This window comes from Podarcis bocagei (genome assembly GCF_964188305.1).
Source record: "Podarcis bocagei genome assembly, chromosome: 2".
Classification (NCBI taxonomy): domain Eukaryota; kingdom Metazoa; phylum Chordata; class Lepidosauria; order Squamata; family Lacertidae; genus Podarcis; species Podarcis bocagei.
Window position 1 is genome coordinate 16,663,007 of NC_138126.1, and position 27,552 is coordinate 16,690,558.

Consider the following 27,552-nt stretch of genomic DNA (forward strand, 5'->3'; position numbering starts at 1 on the left):
TATTTAAAAAAAGGAAAATGCAGTCCCCGCAGCTGCAGTCTGAAGTGCTTGCAAACCGTAGACTAGGCCTCACTGGGTTACTTTGTACAATTCAAAATGCCTTTCTTGCAGTCTTGCCCTGGCTTCTGCCTGCTCACTGGAAATACCATTGTCACAACCTGTTTTTTGAGGTTCTGCTGCTTATTCCCCATATTTTGCCCTTTCTCTTTCTCCACCTAATTCTTTTTGCTTTTTAACAAATAAAAAATAACTAAAAGTGGTTGTGGTATGTTTTTCATATGGCAGCCAAGGAACAGCCTTGCTCTCCAAAGTTTTAAATGACTATTACCTCTATAAACCCAGCTTGTAAGGCAAGCAGTGTGGATAAGAGATGGCTATATTTCAGTCTACCCCCAAGCATTGAGAAGAGAGTGGGAAGGAATCCGAATAACTGGCTACATACAAGGCTTTGTGTGATAGCTCAGTCAGTAGAGCGAGAGACCCACAAGGTTGTGGGTTTGAGCCCTACATTGGGTGAAAGATCTCTGCATTGCAGGGGGTTGGACTAGATTTATCCTTTTGGGTCCCTTAGGTAAAGGTAAAGGACCCCTGACAGTTAAGTCCAGTTGTGAATGACTCTGGGGTTGCGGCGCTCATCTCGTTTTACTGGCTGAGGGAGCCGACATTTGTCCACAGACAGTTTTTCTGGGTCATGTGGCTAGCATGACTAAGCCGCTTCTGGCGAAACCAGAGCAGCGCATGGAAACGCTGTTTACCTTCCCGCTGGAGCGGTACCTATTTATCTACTTGCATTTTGACGTGCTTTCGAACTGCTAGGTTGGCAGGAGCAGGGACCGAGTAATGGGAGCTCACCCCGTCGCAGGGATTCGAACCGCCGACCTTCCGATCAGCAAGCCCTAGGCTCAGTGGTTTAGACCACAGCGCCACCCGCTTACTCCCCAACAATTCTATTATTCTTCTTTATATAAACATCAGGGCTGTGTGATATATCAGTATATCATCCAGAACCAGTTTGAAGTCCATAACTGCCCTGAGACCTCCGGGTATAGGGTGGTATATAAATTCAACAAATAAATAATATCACAATATTGGTTCCATAATCTGGCAATATATTGTGAATCAATATGTGTGTGTTAGGTCTGGCTTTCAACATGGTGATAAATCACCAGGTAAACATTGTGATATATTGATATATCATGATGTCTGAAATAATGTAACTATGTAGAGGTGAACGGTATAATGTCCTGGCAAGTGCTACTGCTTAGGGGTCTAAAACAGATAAATTTCACAATGTTGAAAACCAGGTATCACCCAGCTCTAATATCCATCACTCCCTCTGCCACCACATGGGAGAAGATATTTCTTTCTCCTACTCTCAGTCCCCCCCCCCCGTACGTTCTATAGCGATGGGAAGTTTTTTAAAAGAAGAGTCATATGAAATGGAGAGGTATTTTTAAAAAGAGATGCTTTTAAGCAATACAGGGCATTCTTCAAAGAAACCTCGAGAAGGACTGGGAAGCTAGGAGCAGATGCACAAATGAAATGGTGAAGGGAAGGCTATGGCTTCCTAACTGCACATGAATATTTTTGACCGCTATCTTGAATAATTCTTTGGGAATCAACCTATTTTAGAAGGGGTTGCTATCTAAAACAGAGAGCTAAAAGACAACAGAGCAAGGCTGTATTATTCAGTGCAGAGAGGAAGGGTGGATTTGGATGGGAAACAAAATAAAAGGGAGGTAAGAGGTTCAAACTGCCCCCAATATTCAGTCACTCCACCTCCTCCTGCAAGGAAGGGAGAATTGGCTGATGGAACAGCAGCAACATTGGCAGAGCATCTTATTTGGCCTTATTTCACGTGGTGGAACTGCCAGAAAGCAATTGTGGATACAAAGGGGTAATGCTTAATGAATACACGGGTGTGGTGCATTGTCCTGTTAAACAGGCAGTAGGATGCATGCAGAATGCAGCAGAAGGAAGGCGGCTGTTGCCATGGGCACGAGAGAGTGGAGCCTACTCTTTGGGAAGGAAAGAAGCAAGCAAAGTATTCTGGATTAAAATAAAAAATCTAAAAACCGGCAGGATGGAAAATTCATTGCGAGGAGCCCCAGCTGACGGGCCCCCTCGGGTGTGTCAGCATTCAGTCTGAATATCGTCTTCCAGAAGTCATTTTGCTGAGTAGGTACCATTAATACTGCCGGGAGCTTTGTGGGAGACGGTTGCCAAGCATTCCAAGTATTGTTGGCGGTGGGGGAGGAGACGGTTGCTAAGGACCGCAGGGGAGACAGTTGCCAAGGACCATCCTTGGGAGCAATGGTTGCTGGGGTGTGTTGTCGGTTTCCTTCCAGGGCTGTTGACACCGGTTGCCAGGGGCACAGGAGGAGTCGGAAGGCAAGGCTGCCGGGCGCTAGGGGTCCCAGTCATTGTCATGGTGCTGAGCAGCGATGATGATCACTACAGTGAGGATAGTGCACAGGACCATGGCCGCGATGCCCACAGCCAGGCTGATGAAGGAGAAGTTGCGGGCCTCTCGTGAGGCAATTTCTGCTGATACGATGTCACCGCGGGCAACTGCAGTCCGCACCTGAAGAGGTGAGAGGAGAATGGTTATTTCGTGTGCTGCTTAATGCCAAAATAGGCTTCTGAGCAAAACATAAAGGTAAAGGTAAAGGTAAAGGTACTCCTGCCCATACAGGCCAGTCGTGTCCGACTCTAGGGTTGTGCGCTCATCTCGCTCAAGAGGCCGGGAGCCAGCGCTGTCCGCAGACACTTCCGGGTCATGTGGCCAGTGTGACGAAGCTGCTCTGGCGAGCCAGCACCAGCGCAGCACACGGAAACGCCGTTTACCTTCCTGCTACAAAGCGGTACCTATTTATCTACTTGCACTTAAGGGTGCTTTCGAACTGCTAGGCGGGCAGGAGCTGGGACCGAACGATGGGAGCTCACCCCGCCGCGGGGATTCAAACCACCGACCTTACGATCAGCAAGTCCTAGGCACTGAGGTTTTACCCACAGCACCACCTGCGTCCCATAAACAAAACATACAACCCAATTATTTGATTGATTGAGTGACTGAATTTATACACTGCCCTATACTTGGAGGTCTCAGGGCGATTCACAGAATAAAATCAAAATATAAAACCACTAAATACATAATCAAAATAAAAACAACAATCCAATAACAACCCCCCGAAAAAACACATTTTAAAAGGGCATAGGATTACCTGTTCTGGGGGTTCCCGCAGGACTCTGCAATAAATTTGGAGGTGGTCAGAGTGTGTGGGGTGGGGAGAGCTCCCAGGCCCTTTTAATATCCTCCCTGTCTTTGTTAGCCTCTGTTAGACTCTTCATCTCTTCCCTGTCCCTGTTTTTATCCGCTGGATTGTTTTAAGGGTTGTTTATTTTTTTAATAAGGTTTCAGCTTTCCGAATAGCTCAGTTAATTGATTGTGGTTGTCTATGGATTTTGTTCTCTGTGCTGGTTATGGATTTTATTGTGGCATCTCTGCGGTACTTTATTTATATTTTTGACTTTCAAAAGCTGTTTTTAATTCTCTGTGAGTTGTCCGGAGGCCTGTGTTTTACGGAACAATTAATAAATAAATAGTCTGGCTGGAACTTCCTGTGATCCTTCTGAGCATGCCGCGCAGCTCCAGATAACTTAACCTTGAAAGAGAGCGAACTATGCCGGTGTGGAAACTGGGCCCCAAGTGTGTAAAAGGAAATTAAAAAGAAGAGGGACAAGGGAGGCCGGGACAAGTAATAAACACAGAGGGTGGAATTGCAATTCCCTGGATTCCCTGGGAGAAGAAATGATTATCAGCAGTAAGTTATACTAAGAAACACACCCCATTGTGTTCAAATGCTTAGACCAGGAGTGGAGAGTCTTGGGCCTGTGGCCCAAATATGGCCCTCCGGGTATTTCTATGTGGTCCTCAGGATTCTCTCCAAGCCACAGCCCTCACCAGCCCTGCTCCATGACCTCCTTTGCCTGAAATGTGTCACTGAACTGTGAGAATCCCTTATGCTTGCCTGGATAGAGAGAGATCTATGTGTAGAAACCCCTTGACCTATGCAAAGCCTGCAACAGTTCTCCGATGAAAATAGGGATGTCCTAAGGAAAAGCAGGACATTCCGGGATCAAGTCAGAAACCGGGATGGCTTCTGTAAATCTGGGACAGTCCCTTGGAAAATAGAGATACTTGGAAGGTCTACCTATGCGTAAATGGGATGTTGCCTACATTACAAAGGGAAGAGCCACATCTGTCACCCCACCCACTTTTGCCTGTAGCCCCACCCATCACTGACATCTGCCCCCACCCCACCCCGCTCCCCTGAAGGTATTCCCCACCCTAAGCTTAAAGGTAAAGGGACCCCTGACCATTAGGTCCAGTCGTGGCCGACTCTGGGGTTGCAGCGCTCATCTCACTTTATTGGCCGAGGGAGCCGGTGTACAGCTTCCTGGTCATGTGGCCAGCCTGACTAACCAGGCGAACCAGAGCAGTGCACGGAAACGCCGTTTACCTTCCGCCGGAGCGGTACCTATTTATCTACTTGCATTTTGGTGTGCTTTCGAACTGCTAGGTTGGCAGGAGCTGGGACCGAGCAACGGGAGCTCACCCCGTCACAGGGATTCGAACCTCCGACCTTCTGATCAGCAAGTCCTAGGCTCAGTGGTTTAACCCACAGTTAACTCCATTTAGGACTGTAGCAAAAACCAGTTTGTAGCTTTTAGAAATCACTCCACGAGCACTTTCCCAACATTGTCATCTTCATAGCATGTTCCCAGAACGTTTTTCTCTCTGAGTAGGAGTCAGCGGCCGCCAAGCACCAGAGTTACATGTTATTTATCCTTTATGGGTGGGCGGGAAGGCAGGCAGGCAGGCAGAGATGGACTCGGCACCTCAGCTGGAGGCAAGAAACCTTGCGCTCTTCCAGCTTGGTAAAATGGCTGCCAGCCTCCTCTCAAGCATGGGATTATTTCCAGAGCACAGAACGAAGCGACTGAGTACAAAATGTGTGCGCGTGTGGGAGGTGAGGGGTGCCAGCCAGACGTGAACAGGGAGTGCGCCGAGCATATGTTCCTGAGGAATTAAAACTGTTTCCTTTCCCCCCCGTTTTAACTGCTTGCATATTCCTCAAAATCTTCAGCCTGTTTCTGCGGATGAAAAAGGGTGGCTTACCGCTCACAACATGGGACAGAATTTACCATTGTGACAAGATTAAAACCTTCAACAGCAACAGTATCGGCTGCCACCCTATTCAAACCCATTGACTGCATTATGGAGCAGGGTTTTGTGACAGCTGTGATCATCGGCCACGGGTCCCCAGATGTCGTTGAACTACAACTTCCATCATTCCTGACCATTGGCTAAGCTGCCAAGGAATGATGAAGGTTGTAGACCAACTCTTTGACAGTGGAATGGTCTACCTCGGAAGGTGGTGGACTCTCCTTCATTGGAGGTTGTTAAATTATGGTTACCAGAAGTCCCCTGGATTTACAAATCTGTCGCTGGACAAAATCCATCCCCGGATTTCATTTAATGTCCCTGGATTTATATTTTAAGTGTTGTGGATTTATTAATAGGGAATGAATGTTGTGTGATTGGTTCAACGGCACAAAACACATCATATGGGGCTTCTGGAGAGGCAGTAGCTATGGGCCTCATCAGACCTAAATCTGGCCCTGGTGACAACCCTTGAGATATTTGAAGATGACTAGGATATCTTCTCTCAGTCTCCTATTTCCAGGCTAAACATACCTAGCTCCTTCAACCATTCCTCATCAGGCTTGGTTTCCAGACCCTTTATTATCTTGGTCGCACACCTTCCAGCTTGTCAACATCCTTCTTAAACTGTGGTGCCAAGAACTGGGCGCAGTATTGCAGGTGTGGTCTGACCAAGGCAGAATAGAGTGGGACGATTACTTCCCTTGATCTGGACATTATACTTCTGCTGATGCAACCTAAAATAGCATTAGGTTTTGTTTGCTAATAAACCCCCCTCCCTCACAGAAATAGCAAATACATTTTAAATAAGACTGAAACCCCAACAAAGTAGACACTTGTGGTAAAGACCCATTTACCCCGCTGAGAAAGCCTGTTGGAACAGGAATGTTACGTTTTCCATAGTCATAGCTGTCAACCTTCCCTTTTTTTGCGGGAAATTCCCTTATTCCAGCACCGTTTCCCGCTGCTTCCCGCTGCTATCCCGGATTGTTAGATATCCCGTAGACTGTCCCCAGGACAGGTGAGGCTGCTGATCCCTTATTTTCAAATCTGAAAGTTGACAGCTATGTCCATGGTATCGGAAGAATGCAGATAGTAAATGCTGGTTGTATCTTGACATGAAGGCTTTCCCACAGAACAAAGCCAACCCCACCAAAAGCCCTGCTCTGAGTTACTGCATAGCAGGTTTCGGAGATCTTTGCAGGAGAAGCTCTCCTGTAGACTGGCGCAATCTGGGTTTATAAGGGATAAGGCAGTCCCTCAAGTAACCTGGTCCTGAGCTGAGCAGGGCCTTATACGGATAGCTCAGTCGGTAGAGCATAAGACTCATGATCCCAGGGCTGTGGGTTCGAGCCCTGAAAGATTCCTGCATTTCAGGAAGTTGGACTAGGGCTCCTTCCAAGTCTACAGTTCTGTGATTCTTGTACCTCCCCTCTTCCCTTCCTCAGCTGCTCACCTGCACGGCCTTGATGATAGCAATGATCCCCGTGGGCCAGAAGCAGCAGATGGTGGTGAGGACCGCGATGGGAAGGTAATCGTGGGGCGGGCGCCTCGGTTCCAGGATGGCGATGCCGGGGGTCATCTGTGTAGGGGACAGAGATGGTGGAGGAGGAGGGTTGGCCTGAGGGTAGGCCTGCAAGCAAGAGGGGAGAAAAGCCGGTGTCACGGGAGGAAGGAGTCTCCATTTTGCTTCTCTCCCGAAGTGTCAAAGGTGGCCTCAAGCATTCAGCACACTCAGGTGGATTTCATATTGTAAACCCCTCAGAAAGCATTGTTTGTTGTTTAGTCGTTTTGTCGTGTCCGACTCTTCGTGACCCCCTGGACCAAAGCACGCCAGGCACTCCTGTCTTCCGCTGCCTCCCGCAGTTTGGTCAAACTCATGCTGGTAGCTTCGAGAACACTGTCCAACCATCTTGTCCTCTGTCGCCCCCTTCTCCTTGTGCCCTCTATCTTTCCCAACACCAGGGTCTTTTCCAGGGAGTCTTCTCTTCTCATGAGGTGGCTAAAGTATTGGAGTCTCAGCTTCAGGATCTGTCCTTCCAGTGAGCACTCAGGGCTGATTTCCTTCAGAATGGAGAGGTTTGATCTTCTTGCAGTCCATGGGACTCTCAAGAGTCTCCTCCAGCACCATAATTCAAAAGCATCAATTCTTCAGCAATCAGCTCTCACTTCCATACATCACTACTGGGAAAACCATAGCTTTAACTATGGAAAGCATAGGCCCGGCCTGTTTGTAATGCACCAGGCACATGAATGGCACGATAAATGTGAATAAGCACTTCCAGTACTGTACCACTTCAGGATGCCGGTGGGAGACAGGGTTCTAGGGATGGGGAAGAATCTTGATTCACTTAAGTTTCTTAGATATTCACTTATGTTTTTAGATGTGACGAAACTGCGGGAGGCAGACAGGAGTGCCTGGCGTGCTCTGATCCATGGGGTCACGAAGAGACGGACACGACTAAATGACTAGACAACCACAAATGCCGCCCAGAGTGGCTGGGGAATCCCAGCCAGATGGGCAGGGTATAAATATAATCATAATTTAAAAGGCAAACCTGTCAAAAACCACACTTTCCAAAACAACGCACAGACTGAAACGCAGCCACCTTTCAAACTTTGCTCCAGATTTTTGCAGTGCAGTTCTCTATCCAGATAACGTGCACACAAATGCAGGTTAAAGTGTGCCTAAAAATGCATAAATTAATGACAATAGCATGCAAAAACTCATAATATAGGTGACTCCCCACCTGTTCTGGCACCCTACGTATATAAGTGAAAATTGCGTAAGTGGGGAGCATCCTCTAAATGCCCTCTCTGCCGCTCTCTCTCCAATCCAGATCAGAAATACTGTAGCAAAACTAGCCACAACTGGAATTGAAGCAGGAGGCAGGAGCATAGCTGTCAACTTTCCTCTTTTTTAAAGGGAAATTCCCTTATTCCGAATAGGATTCCTCGCAAGAAAAGGGGAAAGTTGACAGCTGTGGGCAGGAGAATGCGAGGGAAATTGGTGGCTGTGGCTGCTGCGCTGCCCCGCATTTCAGCTGTTAGGGGGGAAGGCTGAGCAGCATAAGCAAAGCCCTGCTGCGCATCCAGCCTCTTCTCTGCCCTCACTGATGTCGCCTTTGGGCTCCGGGAAGGGTCTCTTCACGGGCCACAAGAACTCTCCAGCTCTCTCTCCCCATTTCCAGGTATGAATTTAATGATTTCCTAGCGCCGCACATATACGCAGTTGCCCGCAAGTTGATCACACCCATAAGAAGCACTTCAGATTGCCCACCACCATAAACAACTCACCGCCCCTACTGGGTAGACCGGAAGGTATGCCGTGCATGGCTGTAGCTGGACAGGGTATCCCGGGTGCATATAGCCTCCGATCGGTAGGGTCCCGACTGGTGGGTGAGTCTGCACGACGTAGCCCTGAGGGGCCCCATTGAACTGAGTTTCCTGCATGTAGGGATCCGGGGGGAGGCGCGGCAGGGTGGCGGAATGGTGGCGTGGCGGGCGCGGCAGGGTGGCTGATGTAGGGGGAGGGCGTGGCAGGGTAGCAGCCCCTCCGAGCCGGGGCAATGTGGCAGTGCCTGAGTGGACGGTCGTGGCAGGGGGGTCGCTGTAGCCGGGGATGGGGGCATCTTGCGGGGGTGGAGGAGGCGGCTGCAAAGGGGCGTTGTAGGGGGGAGGAGAGGTGTGGGGGGCGGAGTCGGGGAGTCCTAAGGAGGAAGGAAAAGACAACATGGGGGTGGGGAGCCACAAAGAAAAGATGTTAAAGGGGCATCAATATACACTCAGCAGCACAGCATAATTTGAAAAATTGGACTTTAGCTGGTAAGGGATTGCCCCAGAACAATAACAACAACCGCCAAACAGGACTACTTGTGTCTTTTCCTTTTCTGCGAAACCTCCATTTCAACAACCAAACAAAGGCACATTCATTTAATGTATCCAGCAACATTGTCTTGAATTCAAATCTCGTCCACCAAAGTGCTTGCAATCTGTCTGAGCTTCCTGTTGCCTACAAACCTGATACACATTCTCTCCATTCTGGCATTCAGATGACTGGTTAAAACAGCTTTTGGAAGAAACGTACCAGACCTATGTATGCTTTTCTCTTAGCTCAAATAAGTTCTAATGCTGGTGGAATGCTCTTTCGATGGAAGCCCAGCTAAACATCAAAGCACTCATCAGAGAGATGCAATGTGACTGCATCTTACCAGGCTGATGTACAAGGGGCACACCGTGTTGTCATATTGAACAAAGCCCAGAAATGAAGGTTCACGGTCTGTATTTTGCAGGATACAGAAACAACCCAAGCTTTAGGTTTGCACAATTAAGTGCCCCTCCAGATGTCCCTTTTTCCCAATAATCATTCATCATGCTTGGTGCTCATGATATTATTGGGACGTTATACACAGCCGCACTTTCAATATCATTTGCACCTGCAAAAGCTTTGGGGTGCTTTGCTTGCAGTAAGTCAATGATATAGTAACATTGGGGAAATACGGCAGAACTCCAGAATGGCATACCTGCCAAGTGTCCTGGGGAAAACCAGGATATCCTGGTTTTTTCTTGTGAGATTGTGGCGGCCATTTTGGGTGCTGTGCTATCGCGCTGCGCTCTCGCCCCCCCAAAAAACACTTGGGGGGGACAAGAGTGAGTCGTGGGTCATACGACTCATGTGGGAATGCGTCCCAGAAGATTAACATCCCAGTTTTGGGTGAACTGTCCAGCATAAATCCACTACTAACGTATTATTATTACTAGCCTGGAGGGGCCTTTTTGCAGTCTAGAAAGTGACAGAGAAAGACATTGCAAAATGTGGGATGAAGGAATGACTATAACTAGCAGTAAGATGTAGGAACACCCTGCAGGTCTATCAGGATGAATGCTCCTTGCCATATAACCACCGTGTAAACAAATAAGAATGAAGGCTTTCGAAAGACTGGATCTAGACCAGACTTCCTCAAACTCGGCCCTCCAGATGTTTTGAGACTACAATTCCCATCATCCCTGACCACTGCTCCTACTAGCTAGGGATCATGGGAGTTGTAGGCCAAAAACATCTGGAGGGCCAAGTTTGAGGAAATCTAGACTAACAATCATGTAAGCTTTGAGCAGGCAAATTAGGATGGATGCTGAATAAGCAGGTTGCCTGAGGGAGCCCTTTGTTCCAGCATTAGCTAACTAATTTCCTTTCTCTGCCTTTCCCTAAGCTACAGTCTTCCGTTCTGTGTGTCTTTTCAGTTTGTAAGCCTGAGGGCAGGGCCTCTGTCTCACACTTTAATCAATGTGAGTTGTTTTTTTGGAGATCACAATTGTCTGAAAAGCGAGGTGGATCGATGGAAAATGACTGTAGTATGGAACCGGTGACAAAGAGGCAGGCAGTGGAGAGTGTCTGTCAGGGACCCTGGGGAGACTGAATTACAAATGTCTTTGGCCTGAGGCAGGGAACTAGCCTAATGTGCTGCCTCGACAGGCCCGGCTTGGGTGTTTGCCGCTTCCTCCTGAAATGGCAGCCAGTTGCCGCCATTTTGTTCAGCCTTCCATGCACCCTACCTGTTATGTATTGAAGTTCACCCACTACTTAATACTAACCCCCCCCCCCCCGGGCCAAAGAGCTATTCTTAGGTTTTCCCAGCTGAGCCACATGTTAAGTTGTGGGGGAACATATCAGACGACACAGCGATTCTTCAAACAGCTCTTGTTTATTCACAGGCCAGAACAGAACTGAACTGAAGGGTTCAGCCAGCCTGCTTATACAGAGCTCCACTAGAATGCAACAGTAACCATTTTATGTAACTATCCAATCACTAAACGTCACTTTCGATCCCTTATTTGCCTATGTGGACCTGAACTATCTGCAGCATCCCCCTGCTGGCCCAGGGTGAGAACTTCAGTACATAACACCACACAACCTCGGTCAGCAGAACAGCCTTTTACAAGCAGGTGCCTTCTGGAAGCTTTGGACCAAAGCTGTGGCTGGTGGAAGTTGTAGTCTGAACAACCTGAAAGAACCGAGGCTGGTGAAGGCTGTCCTAGGCCCACCAAGCCGTGCCAACAAGGAGTAGCAAGCAGGCATAGCAGCTGTGTCCTGGTCACTGGCTCAGGGGTCTACTGCTCAGCGGTTCACTAAGACTGCAGTGCCTGAGGCTCACATGAACATGGAGTTGCCTTGTACAACAGGAATGGAAGAACTGTAGCCCTCCTGAGGTAGTTGGACTCTAACTCCCGTCCTCCCTGTTCATTCGCCTTGCTTGCTGGGGCTGCACTCCAACAATACTGGAACATACCCAGCAAGTGTCCTGGAAAAACTGGGAACATCCCATTTTCTAATTGCGAGAGAATGGTGGCCATTTTGGTGGCTGTGATTTCACACCACGATTTCTCCCAGAAAAAAAGCTCTGCCCGGGCTATAATCTTGTGTGGCACCCCAAAATGTGTGTTTTGGGCACCGTGCCCCCCCCCCAAACATCTTTCTCCAGGGAAAATTGTGGCGCAAAATCATGTGAGATCATGGAAACCAAAATGGCTGCCCGTCTATTGTGATCAAAAAAATGGAAGGTGGTGTCTGGGAAGACTGTATCCCATATTTTGCCGTCGCTGTGTTGGAGGATATGCTGGGACACCCCCACCTTATAGGAACATAGGAAGCTGCCTTGTATCGATTCAGACCCAGCTCAGTACTGTCTACACACCAGGGGTTCGGTTCCCAAACTGGTCTGTGGACCTCCATTGCTCCTTAAGGTGTTCCGTGGCATATCTGCGTTGAACATAAAAAATATTTTGAATCCTGTTTTTATTTCTCCTTTATTTCTTACATCCATGGACTGCAAATGGTAACGTAAGAAAATGCAAGAAATAAAAGAAGCAATAAAAAGACAATTAGGAACTATGAAGAAGAAGAAGAAGAAGAGTTTGGATTTGATATCCCGCTTTATCACTACCCGAAGGAGTCTCAAAGCGGCTAACATTCTCCTTTCCCTTCCTCCCCCACAACAAACGCTCTGTAAGGTGAGTGAGGCTGAGAGACTTCAGAGAAGTGTGACTGGCCCAAGGTCACCCAGCAGCTGCATGTGGAGGAGCGGAGACGCGAACCCGGTTCCCCAGATTACGAGACTACCGCTCTTAACCACTACACCACACTATGCCGCCTCTAGCACAGCGCATTGCAATTGCTACAACAGGCAGAAAAAATAGTTAAGTGGTCCGGGAAGACCCTCAGCTATTTTCAAGTGTTCCGTAGACAGGGAAAGTGTTTGGCAACCATGAATCTACGCTGCCTAGAGCAGCTCTCCATGGCTTCATAAGGGCCTAGGAAGAGCCAGCAGCCCATTTAGTCTAGCATCCTGTTTGCACAGTGGTCAACCACATGCCTGTGGCCAGTCGCCATGGAGATAGCCCTATCCTCTATGAATTTGTCCAGATAAATCCTGCTTGGAGGTGCTAGAGATTGAAGCTGAGGCCTGGCCTTCTGCATGCAAACAGATGTTCTGCTACTGAGCTGTGGCCCTTCTGCGCATGAGCTCGGTGCGCCTCATGATAAGGCCTCAGAATAACTCTCTTCCAAAAGGCAATATGAAACCTCTGGATGGGCCAGGCCTGATATAAAAGCTAGGAGCCTGACTCAGTGGCGTAGCGTGGGTTGTCAGCACCCGGGGCAAGGCAAGTAATTTGCGCCCCCTAATCCTTGGATTTGCGCCCCCTAACCCTAACCCCCAGATGTTGCGCCCGGTGCGGCCGGCCCCCCCTGCACCCCCCACGCTACGCCACTGGCCTGACTGTTGAGCTTTAAGGCTTCAGCATCCACAGTGCTGGCAGTTCATCCCTTCTTGGCTGCAGCTGTGGAGCCCATTGTCCTTCTGTGCCTGGAGAGCCTACTCTTCAACACTTGCAGCCTGGCCCTGGCCCCAAAGACATGTGGGATTTGTCAACAGCCGCCTGGTGTCAGCGCTCTGCCTCGCCCGCCCGCCCCTGCAGTGATCCTGAAGGAGACAACTGTCCTAGCTGCACAAAGAGCCATTGTTTGCCTAACATTCCCCACGGCTGTTTATTCCAGAGTCAAGCCAGGCAGGGCGAGGCAAACCACCTCAGGCAGCGTATTCGAGGGGTGGCAGCTTCTCCAACCCTTCCTCCTCAGTCCCCAGGCCACTTTCCTCCATTGGAGATCAGAGCGACATGCTCCACAGGCCTTCCATGCACCCACTAAACGGCACTATTGCTCTCAAGTGCGCTGGATAATGCTATCTAATGGCCTGCATGCACACCATTCATTCAAAGCACACACACACATACACAAATCCGGGGAACTGTAGTCTGTTAAGGCTGCCGGGATTGTAGCTAGGCCTACTACAGTTTCCAGGATTATTTGAGGGGTCCGTCCTCTAAATGCATGGTGTATATGCAGTCCAGTTGCCGGCACTGAACTGCCAGTCAGCTTCTGTCCAAGCAATGCGGGTGAGATGTGCAGGAGGGCATTTTTGTCCTTTGCCTCAGGCAACAAATTTTCCTGGGCCGGCTCAGAATCCAGGCCATGGGGAGAGAAACAGGGATGCCCAACCATGTGGTGTGTGGCCTACGGACTCCCTCATGATAACAGCCTTCTCTCTGGCGCAGACAAGAAGGGAGCGCTCATCCTCTGACCAGCGAGAGACTCAACAGCGAGGACACACCATTTCAGACACGCCGTTTCAGAGCTCATGAGCGGGGAAGGGATTTTGTGGGACAAGGTGTCGGGAAGGGCTTGTACCACGTGGAACAGCCGACGCTTGCTGGGTACTGTCACAAAAGTCGGGTGCCTCTGTCTCTCTCTGCCGAGCAGTGGCAAAAGCTCATGGGGTTCCAGCCATCCCCACAGGAGAGAGTGGAAGACATGGTGGAGACTGTCATAGGTTTAAGAAATACGGTGTACAGCTGTACCTCGGGTTACAAACTTAATTCGTTGTGGAGGTCTGTTCTTAATCCGAAACCGTTCTTAACCTGAGGTGCGCTTTCGCTAATGGGGCCTCCCGCTACTGCTGCACTGTAATTTCCGTTCTCATCCTGGGGCAAAGTTCTCAACCCAAGGTACTACTTCAGGGTTAGTGGAGTTTGTAACCCGAAGTGTTTGTAACCCAAAGCGTTTGTAACCTGATGTACCATTGTATCCTTCAGTCTGCATGGAGGGAGTCCTGATCTTACTATCATGGTTATTTCAAGAGTGCATCCCTAGAGTCCAAGACATCTCTCCCAGTCACTCTGCAGCCAGCCTGCCTTCCTTCCTTCCTCTTCTTCCCAGCAACCTTGGCTACCACACTCCCTTTCCCTGTCTCCTCAAGCATACAGTGACCCCTAGCAACCTTCCAAACCCCTGTCTCTGTTCATTGCCAATGGCCCTCAAAGGCCCTCAATTGTTACTTAATGGCCCTAGCTCAGCCGGGTCCTTTTACATAGGCTAACCCAGGAATTCCTCTGCAGCTGGTATTTCTCCCTTCGCATCCTAAATACAGTGGTACCTTGGGTTACATACGCTTCAGGTTGCATACGCTTCAGGTTACAGACTCCGCTAACCCAGAAATAGTGCTTCAGGTTAAGAACTTTGCTTCAGGATGAGAACAGAAATTGTGCTCCGGCGGTGCGGCGGCAGCAGGAGGCCCCATTAGCTAAAGTGGTGCTTCAGGTTAAGAAGAGTTTCAGGTTAAGTACAGACCTCCGGAACGAATTAAGTACTTAACCCGAGGTACCACTGTATGCAAAATCCTACCATTTATTAATTTATAGGTTTTAGCCTCACCCGCTGACAAAACCCCTATAACAATACATTCCCAATTAAATTGCAAATGAGCAACGTGAGCATTCATTGTGACTTTTCATTATCGCTGTTGCACAGCATGGTGTGGTTGCCATTAGAGCGGGGGAAGGGTGTGTGTCTCAGGGTCTAACCCTTCAGGTGCTGCTGGACTCCAGCTCCCATCAGGCCTCAGCCAGCATGGCCAATGGGCAGGCATGGTGGGAGTTGTAGTCCAGCAACATCTAAAGGGCCCACAGGTTCTCAATCTCTATGTTAGGGGGTCAGATTAGAACTGGGGAGGCCTATGTTCAAATTCCTAAGCTAACAAGGTGACTTGGGGCCAGTTCCTATCCCTCAGCCTAAGATAACCTCACAAGGTTGTCACAGGGATAAAACTGCAGAGAGTTATTGACGTATAAATCTAAGAAGGATATGAGCTCCAGAGGAGCCAATCCCCTGAGTCTGCCTGTGACTAAGGCATAGCTGTCAACCGTCCCTTATTTGGCGGGAAACTCCCTTATCCCAGCGCCGTGTCCCGCTGCTGTCCCGGATTGATGACGTCCCTTAAATTTCCCGGGTTTCATGCTCGCCCGGCTCAGGAGGGAAGCAGCGGCTCGGGGTCCTCCGCCTCGAGAGAGCAAAAGAGAGCATGCGCATGAGCTGCCGTGTCTCCGTCTCTCCCTTTTCCCCTTCGGGGCGTGTCATGAGGAGATGGGTGGCGGCGGGTGGGCAGGCAGCCCCTCTCTTGCGAGACATCCGCCGCGCTACCAGGGGAAGCCAGAGGCGGCAGCGGCGGCTGAGGAGGCAGCCTGAGGGAGGAGGAAGAGGAGGGGATGGGGAGGGACGCAGAAGGGTGGCACTTCAGCGGCTGCGCCACAACTGCCTCATGCTGGGCTCCTGGGGGGCAGCGTGGGTGAGAGTCTCCCTCCCTCTCGGGCGGGGAAGGGCCGATGGAACTCATAAGCTAAGCAAAATCCCTTATTTTGGCTGCTGATCCCTTATTTTCGAGGCTGCTGGTCCCTTATTTTCAAATCTGTAAGTTGACAGCTATGGACTAAGGGTGTGCTTTCTGACTTTCAGCGTGCTGGAGGCAAGGCCCAGCACGGCGCCACATGCAGGGATGCAGCAAGCAGCCTCCCTGAGAGTCAGCATGCCTCTATCAGGAAGAGTTGGATGATGAGTTCACATCCCATGCAGAGATGCTGCAGGAATGCCCGGCTGCGGCACGGGCTGATTGGAAAGAAGCAAAACTGGAGCAACAAATCACACAAAGACTCAGCAGGGTCTGTGGGTGGGTACTTTTGGTCCTGCAAGAACCTACAATTACATCCCTCCAAAATGTTCGCTGTTCCTCTGGCAGAACACTAATGTGCTACAGCCCACAGTTCCTGGCCTGAATTCTTCCCGTGCTCTCGGGCAAGGTGGCTCCTCGTGGTGATATCAAGCCCAGTAAATTACCTGAGCCCCTAAATGCACGGCAATCTCTCCCTTACCTCTTTCCCCTTGACCGAAAAGGAACCCTGCTGCAGGCCTGTGCTAAGAGTCCTGCCAGGGAGCCGTATAGAACCCTGTACAAGAAGCAAGTAAGTTACCAACATCTGCACGGGGCCTAAATGCACGCTCTGGCACCAGCTTCGCCTGAAAGGAGCAGGGAGATGGGCCGATCTGGTGCAAATAGGACAGTGGCATTGAGGCAGGGCCATCCCTTCTGTTAGACAGGTGGCAGATACTGGGAGTGGGGGTTGCAGTGGCAGCCCCCGTGGCCATTGCTCCTGAGAACTGCAGCCAGACGGACCTGTGGCACCAGCTCCGTGCCACATCAGAGCGACATATTGATTACATTTACAGTGGTACCTCGGGTTACATATGCTTCAGGTTACATACGCTTCAGGTTACAGCTAACCCAGAAATATTACCTTGGGTTAAGAACTTTGCTTCAGGATGAGAACAGAAATCGTGCAGCAGCGGCACGGCGGCAGCAGGAGGCCCCATTAGCTAAAGTGCTGCCTCAGGTTAAGAACAGTTTCAGGTTAAGAACAGACCTCCGGAACGAATTAAGTACTTATCCCGAGGTACCACTGTACATCCTCCAACTCAAGGGGGAAAACATGTTTCTCTTCCTCCACATTTTATCCTTGAGGCTGAGAGATTCTGACTGGCTCTTATGGTTAACCCAGTGAGTTTCATGGATGAGCAGAGCAGAGGTTTGAGCCCTGGTCCCAGGCCCTTGCCTGACACTCTAAAAACTACACCACCACTGGCTCTCACTAATCCTTTGTTGTTTTCTCATTATTATTATTATTATTATTATTATTAGTTATTAAACTTATTTGTGGTTCTTTCCAACGTGCTGCCTGCATTAACCTTGCTTGCCACCTATATATGAGTGTGTGTCTGTCAGTATGATATGATCGCTCTGTATTGTTAGATTTTAGGATGAAGTGCTGTGCTGCCTACGTTCCCTTCAGTTCGTAAATTCCTTTTTTTGCCCACCAGCTCACTACTTTGTGTCAAGCTCAGCTTATTTCCTGACTAACAGCGCCATTTACTCAGCTGCACCTAAAGTATTCCACGGCACAGTTTCCCTTAATGAGGAGGTTAATCTGATTCAGCTTAATATAGCAAGCAGGGGACCTTAATCGTGCCTTCAGTGCGCATTTATGCTTCCGTTGATCACAACGGCAACTTGCTCTTCAGCACAATAATGTCGCTTCCGGTGCCTTTGAGGATTGAACTGGCTCATTGCCTGCTATTTTATGGGGGTTCTGGCACACCTTTGTCAAGATGTTAAATTCTAATGTGCTTTTAAAAGGGTATTATCTGGCACTGTCAACCTTGGCCCAATAACGTTTTAAAAAGCAACAGCAGCGCACCCCTCATTGGCTTAGAAAGGAAAATTGCAATTAGAAACTAAAATGGAATTTTAGGCACCCTCCTTTAAAAAGGTGGGGGAGAGAGAATATGATGCTGTCACCATTCTTGTTCTCTTTGGCAGAAACATAAAATCATGACTGACAGTCTTCCTGTTTCAGTCCATATGTGTGATACTTGCTGCAGCCTGTGGCCTTGAAATCTTATTTGCAGCACATGTTCTAAGAGGATTTTATTCAGAAACTAGCACCACTGAAAATCAGCGGCAACTTTATCAGGAAGGGCTTGTGTGGAACTGTTCCGGAAGCTCTGCAAACACCATCTTGGTAGTCGGCATATCCCCATGATTACGGTAAATGGTAGTTGTTGTAGCAACGAGATCATGATTGTATTCACTTCCTTTGATATCCGCTAATCGGCTTGCTTTATCCTTATCTGGGGGCATGAGGTGCTGGGCTCCGTGCCCAGAAAGGGGCGCTATCTGTAAGATTCGAGTATTTGCCACCTATGCCCTCATCTGGTCATGTGAAGCGATGAGAAGTACCTGGCCAAAGTGACATATGCTGCTTTGTGTATAAAGAATGTACGGTATGAATGTTTGCTTGGGCACGGACAAGCCATCCCCTCGCTGCAGTGTTTACCCCACATCTATAAAGGCTGAGGGTCTTGGCAGGCTGCTTTGCTGTCAGAGAATGTGTAGGCCTTTATTTAATAAAGCACTAGAACTGATCAATCTGACACGTTCTCCGCCGCCGCCCCTACAAGTTTTTTTTTGTTTTTTCCATATCACATCACAATACAGTGGTGCCCCGCAAGACGAATGCCTCGCAAGATGAAAAACTCACTAGACGAAAGGGTTTTCCGTTTTTGCGTTGCTTCGCTAGACGAATTTCTCTATGGGCTTGCTTCGCAAGACGAAAACGTCTTGCGCTTTTTTTTTTAAAGCCGCTTGAAGAGGCGCAGTTGCGACGGACCGTGCTTCGCAAGAAGAAAAACATCGCAAGATGAAAAGACTCGCGGAACGAATTCTTTTTGTCTTGCGAGGCACCACTGTATAAATAAACCAAAGCCGTCACCACATCCTCCCTATCCCCCCATATATCCATCAATCAAACCTAATATTCTTTTGTCCCTCCCCCCCACTCGATTTCCTCTACATTCTGAGATTACATTTATATTTGCATTTACAATCTTCTCAAATCTACTATATATTCCTATTATCTTTCCTTACTAATTTACCTTCCCTCAGATACTTTACATTTTTATCTAGGCATATCTTTTTTTGGAGCAATATTTTACCATATATTCATCAAAACATTCCCACTCCTTTTTTAATTTTTGAGTCGATTGGTTTCTTATACAGTGGGTCTTCGGGTTAAGTACTTAATTCGGTCTGGAGGTCCGTTCTTAACCTGAAACTGTTCTTAACCTGAAGCACCACTTTAGCTAATGGGGCCTCCCGCTGCTGCGCGATTTCTGTTCTCATCCTGAAGCAAAGTTCTTAACCCGAGGTAATATTTCTGGGTTAGCGGAGTCTGTAACCTGAAGTGTATTTAACCTCAAGCGTATGTAACCTGAGGTACCACTGTAATAGCTGTTAGTTTTGCCAGAGTCAAGTATTCATTTAGTTTACAAATCCATTCCTCCCTTAAGGTTAGAGTTTGTGACTTCCGCTTAGCAGCAACCACTACTCTAGCTGCTGTACTTGCATATAAGAAGATTCTCCCCCCCACCCCCGTGGTATCTCTTCCCCAATCAATCCAAGGAGATATATCTCTGGTTTTTTTATTATTGATATTTTCAACATCTTCTTTAATTCTTCATGACACGTTTGAGATCCTTCTTTGGTATCCCTGCACCCAAGCCCTCCTTTGGGCCTGAGGATCAGAACAGGGCTGTAGATCAGGGGCAGAGCATCTGATTTGAATGCCAGAGGCCCCAGATTCATCTCCAGGTGGGGCTGAGAGTGCCCCCCTTCTGAAACCCTAGAGAGCTGCTGCCAGATAGTGCAGGCAGTACTGAGATAGATGGACCAATGGCACAAGAGAGAAGAGAGGAAGATGATGACAATTGCGCAAGCGGAAATCTACTGAACGCTTTGGCTAAAAACTCACTTCTGTTTCTAGCCCCACCCAACGTTGACATGTGGCCCTCAGAGAGTTGGCCAGAAGGGAATTCGGCCCTCAGGATGAGAAAAATCCCCCCACCCCTGCCCTAGAAACCTAGGAACTACCAACAGAATAACAAACGAGATATCCAGCAATTTGCTGCCCTATTTAACAGCATCCCAAAATCAGCCACCTGAGGCAGCTGCCTCACGCCGCTGAATCACAGGCTGGCCCTGCGGCCGCATCCACGTCCCTAACCAGTCATTACGCTCTGGGTATTTTTGTCCAGCTGCCCTTTCCCTTCAAATAGCGGTTCTGCATTAAATTACGTTGGCGATGCTTTTGTTTGTTTGTTCCCCGCCCCCCTCAAAGGCCGCCCCGGGCAACCTTTAAAGAGGCGGTCAAAAAAGGAGGGCAGGTACACAACACATATACACACACACACACACCGACACACAATTGTACACTGACAGCTTTTCCAGTGTGGTAAATATATATGATCCACTTTGGGGGTCATACAGCTGCCCTCTCTACACACAGAGCACGCAAAATAGATCTTTATTCATGCTCTCTCTCTCTCTCTCACACACACACACCCCCTCTCCAAAGTAGGCCATCCCTCCAGAGGGTGAACAAATTCCCGTTATGGGTTTTTTAGGTCACTTTGTTTGTGCTTGCCTGCTTTCTATTTATAGAGGGAGAAGGAAGAAGTGTCCTGGGGGGAGAAGAGAAATGGGGTGTGGGGGGAAGGTTGTAAGGGGGTTAGATGAAGGAGTGAGTGGATTACAAAAGGCACATGGAGAGGTTTGTTGGGATTCAGATGCCCGGTCTCGGCCCCCACACAACCTGGGCAGGTCATTTTCTCCCTCGGCATCAGTTACCGGCCTTTATTATTATTTTTAAATGATATTTTTTAAAGTTTCAAAGAAAAGATTACATAAATAAAAAGAAAAAAAAGAAAGAAAGGAAAAAAAGAAAAAGAAAAAAAAACTTTAAAACCGAGAGCATCCCTCTCCCAGGCAGGCTGGTTGTGATGGCGAGGATAAACCGGCTTGTAAGATTCCGAAAATTTCGTAAAGGTTAAATGGGCCATAACAGCTCAATGGCTGCTGATGTTTCAGGGCCAGCAAAGGACGAGGCCTTTTTTATTAACCTCACATTCCCTTCAGGACCGAAACCATTAGCAAACAAAGCCACCCGTTCTCCCCCCCCTGTTTCCAAATATCTCATCCGTCAATCCGTAATGAGCAATAATAGTACAAGGGGCAAGATCCAGGAAATGTTAAGCTCTTCTAAGCCGTATTGATTCCAATTAGAGCGGTGGGCACGTGCCGAAGCGTCTTGCCGTCCAATCGATGGGCTGAAGTGCTTAACTTTGGTGGAATTAAGCCCTTTGTATTGGCCTAGGCCTCTTCCTAAACGTTCAGCGGGGCTTACAACAGCGGTGCGAGGTAGGCTAATATCATTCCTATGTCTCTGGAGGCGAGGCGGAGAGATCGTTTTGCTTAAAGCCCCCCAGCGTACAATCTTGGAATTCAGAAGTAAGTCCCTTTGAGCTCAGTGGGAGAGTTTAACATTAAGTGCGTATAAGATGGCAGCCTTGGTGAGTCAGTGGCCAAGAGGTGACGTCTGAATTGGGGACTCCCAAGCATGCAATTCTTTGTCTCAGCTGCTATAATGCACTGGTCTCAGAAAAATGGGTGTGCACAGATCCTCCAATGTCCGTATTTTCCAGGGACAGTCCCAGATTTACAGAAGCCACGCAGGTTTCTTTTTTGATCCTGGAATGTCCCGCTTTTCCCTGTTTTCATCGGAGAAACGTTGGAGAGTATGCAACTCTCGAGCCAAGGAGATAAGAAACTATACAACCTTTAGAAGACTTCTGAAGGCAGCCCTGTATAGTTTTATTATGCTTTTATATACGTTGGAATCCACCTAGAGTGGCTGGGGCAACTCAATCAGATGGGCAGGGTAATAACAATAATGATGATGATGATGATGGAATAGGAACTATTTTCATCAGAGAAATGTTGGAGGGTTTGGTGTGCAAATAATAATAATAATAATAATAATAATAATAATAATAATAATATGCTTTATTTATACCCCACCGATCTGGCTGGGCTTCCCCAGCCACTCTGGGTGGCTTCCAACAAAATATTAAAATACAGTAATGCATCAAACATTAAAAGCTTCCCTAAACAGGGCTGCATTCAGATGTCTTCTAAAAGTCGGGTAGTTGTTTATTTCCTTGACATCTGGTAGGAGGGCGTTCCACAGGGCGGGTGCCACTACCGAGAAGGCCCTCTGCCTGGTTCCCTGTAACTTGGCTTCTCGCAATGAGGGAACCACCAGAAGGCCCTCAGCACTGGACCTGAGTGTCTGGGCAGAACGATGGGGGTGGAGACGCTCCTTCATATATACTGGACCAAGGCCGTTTAGGGCTTTAAAGGTCAGCACCAACACGTTGAATTGTGCTTAGAAACATACTGGGAGCCGATGTTTCAAGACCGGTGTTATGTGGTCCTGGCGGCCGCTCCCAGTCACCAGCCTAGCTGCCGCATTCTGGATTAGTTGTAGTTTCCGGGTCACCTTCAAAGGTAGCCCCACATAGAGCGCATACATATACGCATGCAAACAGGAAAGAGCAGAGTGTGTATGTGTGTGGAGAAAGGAAGGCTGTACAAAGCCATGAGGTAAATTGGGGCTAGGAATCCTTTGCAACCCGAGGGCCAGGTTTCTGAGGGCCACATGCCAGCGGTGGGCAGGGCCAGAGGCAAAAATGGGTGGAGCAATAAGCTTCCCTTCCTACAGGAGTGTAGTTTCTACACACCACACACTTAGACACACATGTTCTTCTCTGTCCCTCCACCCAGACAAGCAAGAGCCATGGTCAGAGTTCAAGGACCTATTCCAGCTAGGTAAAAACCCTCAAGGAAGGTGCAAGGCAGGGCTGGCGGGGTGTGGGTTTGTCCTCAGGAAATCTCCAAGCAGCTGATGGAGAGCCCTGGAGGACCACATTCGGCTCCAAAGCCTAAGGTTCCCCACTCCCAAACTTCCTACACTTTGTTGTGTAAGTGTGGGAGAGCAACAGGTCACATGGGTGTCCATAAAACCACCTGCGTGATCCTGGCATGTCGTCCTAGAATGATGTGCATGTTCAAACGGGCTGACATCCTTTGTAAGTATGTTAAATTGCCTCGTTAGTTCCCGTAAGGGTATTTTAGTGCTGGTGGGGCATAAAACAGAAGGGATTCCTGAAGGAGCCCTTTTGGAGTGGCAGCAATGAGTGTGTCTCTGTGGAAGTTTCAGCTTCTGCCTGCTGCATGTGTGCACCTGCAAGTTCAGGAACAGTTGTGGAAAATACTTGTGCGTGTCCATGCCCATATGTTTGTGTATGGTGTCGTGGGCTGCCTAAGTGCGACATGCATAAAATACATTTGTATACTAGGATGTAGTGTGTTGGATTTCTGTTGTGCTCTGTGTGCATTGATTATGTGTTAGTACTGACGGTGTGTGTATGTGTGTGGGGGCACCATCCATATAAAGCACATCTATCGCACATTTTAAGCATGCCTTCTCCCAGAGAATTCTGGGACCTGTAATTTGTTAAGGATGCTGAGCAAGCACTAAATAAGCTTTAAATGTATGGTGTTTGTGGTATATGGCAGGGATGGGGAACATTTTTCACTCCAGGAGCCACTCTCCCTTCTGGGTAACTTTCTGGGGCCCACATTCCTATAGCGGACAAGGCCAGAGACAGAAACGCATGGAGGAAGGAATGTGAATTTTACCTTTGTACAGTGAGCTAATTTCCATCTAGGCCAGAGCTTTCTATGTTGGGGGACACACTTTTAAGATACGCTTTATTTCGCAACACAGTAATTAAGTTCTATTAGCAAACTGGAGGTTAAACTAAACCCCTTTCCAGCTAGGAGCGCGGGGAGCGTTCGCACGACACAGCTGCAGCCGATACACTAACACACAGTTTGGAAAGCTCCGATTTAGGCAAACAAAAGCCATTACCAGATATCAAGAGCACCTTCCAGACAAAGCACTCCTGGATACTGTGAAGTAGGGCCAGTGAGGGATGTGGCCTGAGGAGAGGTGTGTGGCCTCTGGAGAGTTCTGAGGGCCAAGTAGAGAGGTGTGGAGGGCCGCATTCAGCCCCAGGCCCCAGCCTCCATACATACTCCAGGTATCAGATCATTTGTGAACATGCAAAAGCTGTGTCAGTGAATTTGTGTTTTGGAGGTTGTGGTCCGACTTCCTTTGCAAATGATGGGAAAATGCAAAGGCCAAAGGGAGCTATGTTTACATGATAGCGGTGCGCGGAGTGTGTGTGTGTGTGTGTGTGTGTAATATTGGCAAGTAAGGTGCTGGAGGAGACTCTTGAGAGTCCCGTGGACTGCAAGAAGATCAAACCTCTCCATTCTGAAGGAAATCAGCCCTGAGTGCTCACTGGAAGGACAGATCCTGAAGCTGAGGCTCCAATACTTTGGCCACCTCATGAGAAGAGAAGACTCCCTGGAAAAGACCCTGATGTTGGGAAAGATGGAGGGCACAGGGAGAAGGGGACGACAGAGGACGAGATGGTTGGACAGTGTTCTTGAACTGCGGGAGGCAGTGGAAGATAGGAGTGCCTGGCGTGCTCTGGTCCATGGGGTCACAAAGAGTCGGACACGACTAAACGACTAAACAACAACAAAGGAAGAATCTTGAGAGAAACGAGTTCTGACAGCTCAGCTGGTAGAGCGTGAGACCCATAAACTCAGGGTTGTGGGTTCAAGTCCCACATTGGGCAAAAAGATTCCTGCATTGCGGGGGGTTGGACTAGATGACCATCGGGGTGCCTTCCAAATCTACAATTCTATAGTTCTATCTGATTGACCAAAGGTTCATACCACATCCCTTCCTTTTCTTAAATGCAAGCAGAGTCACAATGAAGGAAAGCGCTTTAGATATTCTTATGAATTCTGGATGCACTTGAGCCACTCCTTAGATGCCCACGCCATTCCTTCTATATCAAGGGGAAGCCCTTCTTTAGATGTCGCCCATTTGCCATGTTGGATTGAATTGGTGGCAGCCTGAGTCCAGTATCTGGAGGGCACCCCAGTGGCCACCCTTGTTCTGCCTGTGGATGAACAAGGTACACAAACACTGGGACCCACAGAGACCTCTACACCCCCTGCCCCAAGGCGGAATCCTAAGCAAACGGACCTACCCTCACACCATTTCTAACACAGAGACGCTGTGCGGCTCACACCTCAAACCCCATTGTGTACCCCCATGACGGCCCACACTTAAAAAACCCCAAACGATATATAAATACAGTCTTCTCTCCACTGCGAAAATGCAGATGCACATTCCTCACGGCAATATTTGGCGAGGCAGTATAAACAGAAGCGGCTCCGCTTGTCATGTCATATCAGTGGCATAATCCCTCTGCTCTCTGTACCTGCCGGATCCCATCTCCCATTTCACACCCTGCCTGATACACACACACACACCAAATACCCAGACACATAACAGATGACATCACAAAGTGATGCGCACACAGTTACCCCCGGCACAGCGCTCCTGCTAAACAGTCTCACACCTCGCACATGGAATCTTGCGTCCCTCACCCGTTGCACACGCTACCTGTGCCCGTGACCTCCGTGGAAACATCTGATCAATGCACAAGCCCACCCAACTCTCCAGGACACCAAACATCCTCCTTTCTGTGCATGTTTGAGGGAGAAAAAAACCCAAATAATTGCAAGCGCATTATACACACACACACGGTTGAGGCTAACTCTCTTTTTCTCAGAAATTAACGGGCCTTTGTTAGCTGTATTTATTCATTTCAATGGGGCTACTCTGAGCAGGACCAGCACTGATGCAATCTACAGGCCCCAGCTGACTGCACAACCTGGCCTTTGGAAAGGCCGTGTACACAGATACCTTCAGCTTCTGCACCCCTCCTTTGCACACCTGTCAACACAACCACAAAGGCATTTTCCACAACAGCTCCACGGCACAAATCCAAGCAACCGAGTGATAGGCAGGCACGGTTGCGAGAGCCTTCTGCAGGCAGGCACCCGCGCAAGAACTGCGCTCCACTCCTCACGGCGGACCCATGCTCCCTCTCAAATTTCTCCTCTGCAAGCTGCATTCGTGGACAGAACATTGCACCGGAATATTTCCATTCTGCACAACGCGCAGCATTTGCACGACCCCCTCCTGACAGCACCACACACGGAGGGATAATTCCCACACACAGCTTGATGGGCACATGTGCAAAAAAAACCCCCCAATATATATATGTATCTCAGATCTGCATCAGAGGGAATGGCACACGCTATATATATATATAAAAACAGTCTTCATGTGCCGTTCCCTCTGATGCAGATCTGATCTCCCCCCCGCTAACCCCACCAAACGCCCACCTTGCGCCCAGCTACCCAGGCGGGCCCGATCCCCGCCTGATCGTTCCCCACCAGCAGCATCCTTTATTAAGAGACCCATCCTTCACCTGTTTTCTCCGAAGACATCTCTGCCGCTGCTCTCGACGTGGCTGCCCCTCTGTGTCTGTGTGTCTGTTGTGGAGGCGGGTGGGGGGGGGGTTAGAGACCCACCGGAGGAGAAAGAGAAAGCTCTCTGCGTCACCCCCCACCAAGAAAAGCCTCCCTCGCCGTCTCCTCCTGTCTCTGCCTTTGCTTTGCCTCCCTCCCTCTTTCTCTCTCTCCCTCCTTCCCCGGACGAGCCACGCGGCTCTTGCTATCCCTGCGAAGATGATGGGGGGCGATGGAGCGAGAAAGAGGCGCGCGCGGGTGGGGTGTTGGGGGGGGGGAGTTAAAGGGCCAGGCGGCTTCGCGGGCAACCCACGGAGCCCACCTCTCGGGTGTTTTTCTCCTGCGGTGCGGGATAGCTCGCTTTCAGACCCAGGAGGACTTTCATGGGTCTCTGACATACATATATATACACAGGAAGCTGCGTTGTAATTTTTGGTCCCATCCAGCCGCATATTGTCGACACAGACTGGCAGCAGTGGGAGATGCCAGGGATCGAACTTGGGATTTTCGGCATTCAAAGCAGATGCTCTACCTATCGTTGTAGAGCTGGAAAGGATCCCCCAAAGGTCATCTAGTCCAGCCCCCTGCAAAGGCAGGAATCTCAAGTAAAGCATGCATGGCAGGTGGGCCATACAACCGTAAACCTCCAAGGAAGGAGAGCCCACAAACCCCCAAGAGAGTCCGTCCCACTGTCAGAAAGTTCTTTCTCTTGTTTAGTTAGAATCTCCTTTCTTGTAACTTGAAGCCCTTGGTTCGAGTCATATGGTCCAGAGCAGGAGAAAAACGAGCTTGCTCCATCTTCCATGTAACAGCGCTTGAGATATTTGAAGGTGACTATCCTATATCCTAAGGGACGTGGGTGGCGCTGTGGGTTAAACCACAGAGCTTAGGACTTGCCGATCAGAAGGTTGGCGGTTCGAATCCCCGCGACGGGGTGAGCTCCCATTGCTCAGTCCCTGCTCTTGCCAACCTAGCAGTTCGAAAGCACGTCAAAGTGCAAGTAGATAAATAGGTACCGCTCCGGCG

General features: G+C 49.0%; 1 protein-coding gene across 3 annotated transcripts; it reads right to left on the bottom strand.

The window, feature by feature from the left end:
* Positions 1-2: 2 nt before the first annotated feature.
* Positions 3-26,778, bottom strand: PRRT1 (proline rich transmembrane protein 1). Of its 3 annotated transcripts, XR_014004875.1 has the most exons (5): positions 9,751-11,974; positions 8,525-8,937; positions 6,684-6,860; positions 1,578-2,584; positions 3-1,398 (listed from the first exon to the last, which is right to left on the bottom strand). XR_014004875.1 is itself a non-coding variant. In XM_081183536.1 (4 exons), the coding sequence occupies exons 1-4, from the start codon at positions 26,503-26,505 to the stop codon at positions 2,408-2,410; spliced, it is 786 nt and encodes a 261-aa protein (XP_081039662.1). In that variant the 5' UTR covers positions 26,506-26,778; the 3' UTR covers positions 1,850-2,407. The 3 variants fall into 3 exon arrangements, 2 of the variants coding, with proteins under 2 accessions (XP_081039662.1, XP_081039663.1); XM_081183536.1 differs by lacking the exons at positions 3-1,398; positions 9,751-11,974 and adding an exon at positions 26,487-26,778 and having other exon boundaries at positions 1,850-2,584; XM_081183537.1 differs by lacking the exon at positions 3-1,398 and having other exon boundaries at positions 1,850-2,584; positions 6,684-6,809; positions 9,751-11,985.
* Positions 26,779-27,552: the final 774 nt, after the last annotated feature.

Coding starts and splice junctions, on each gene's coding strand:
- PRRT1 (XM_081183536.1), bottom strand. Junction 6,861..8,524: donor CGGTCTACCCAGTAGGGGCG/GTGAGTTGTTTA, acceptor TCTTGCTTGCAG/GCCTACCCTCAGGCCAACCC. Junction 2,585..6,683: donor CTATCATCAAGGCCGTGCAG/GTGAGCAGCTGA, acceptor TCACCTCTTCAG/GTGCGGACTGCAGTTGCCCG.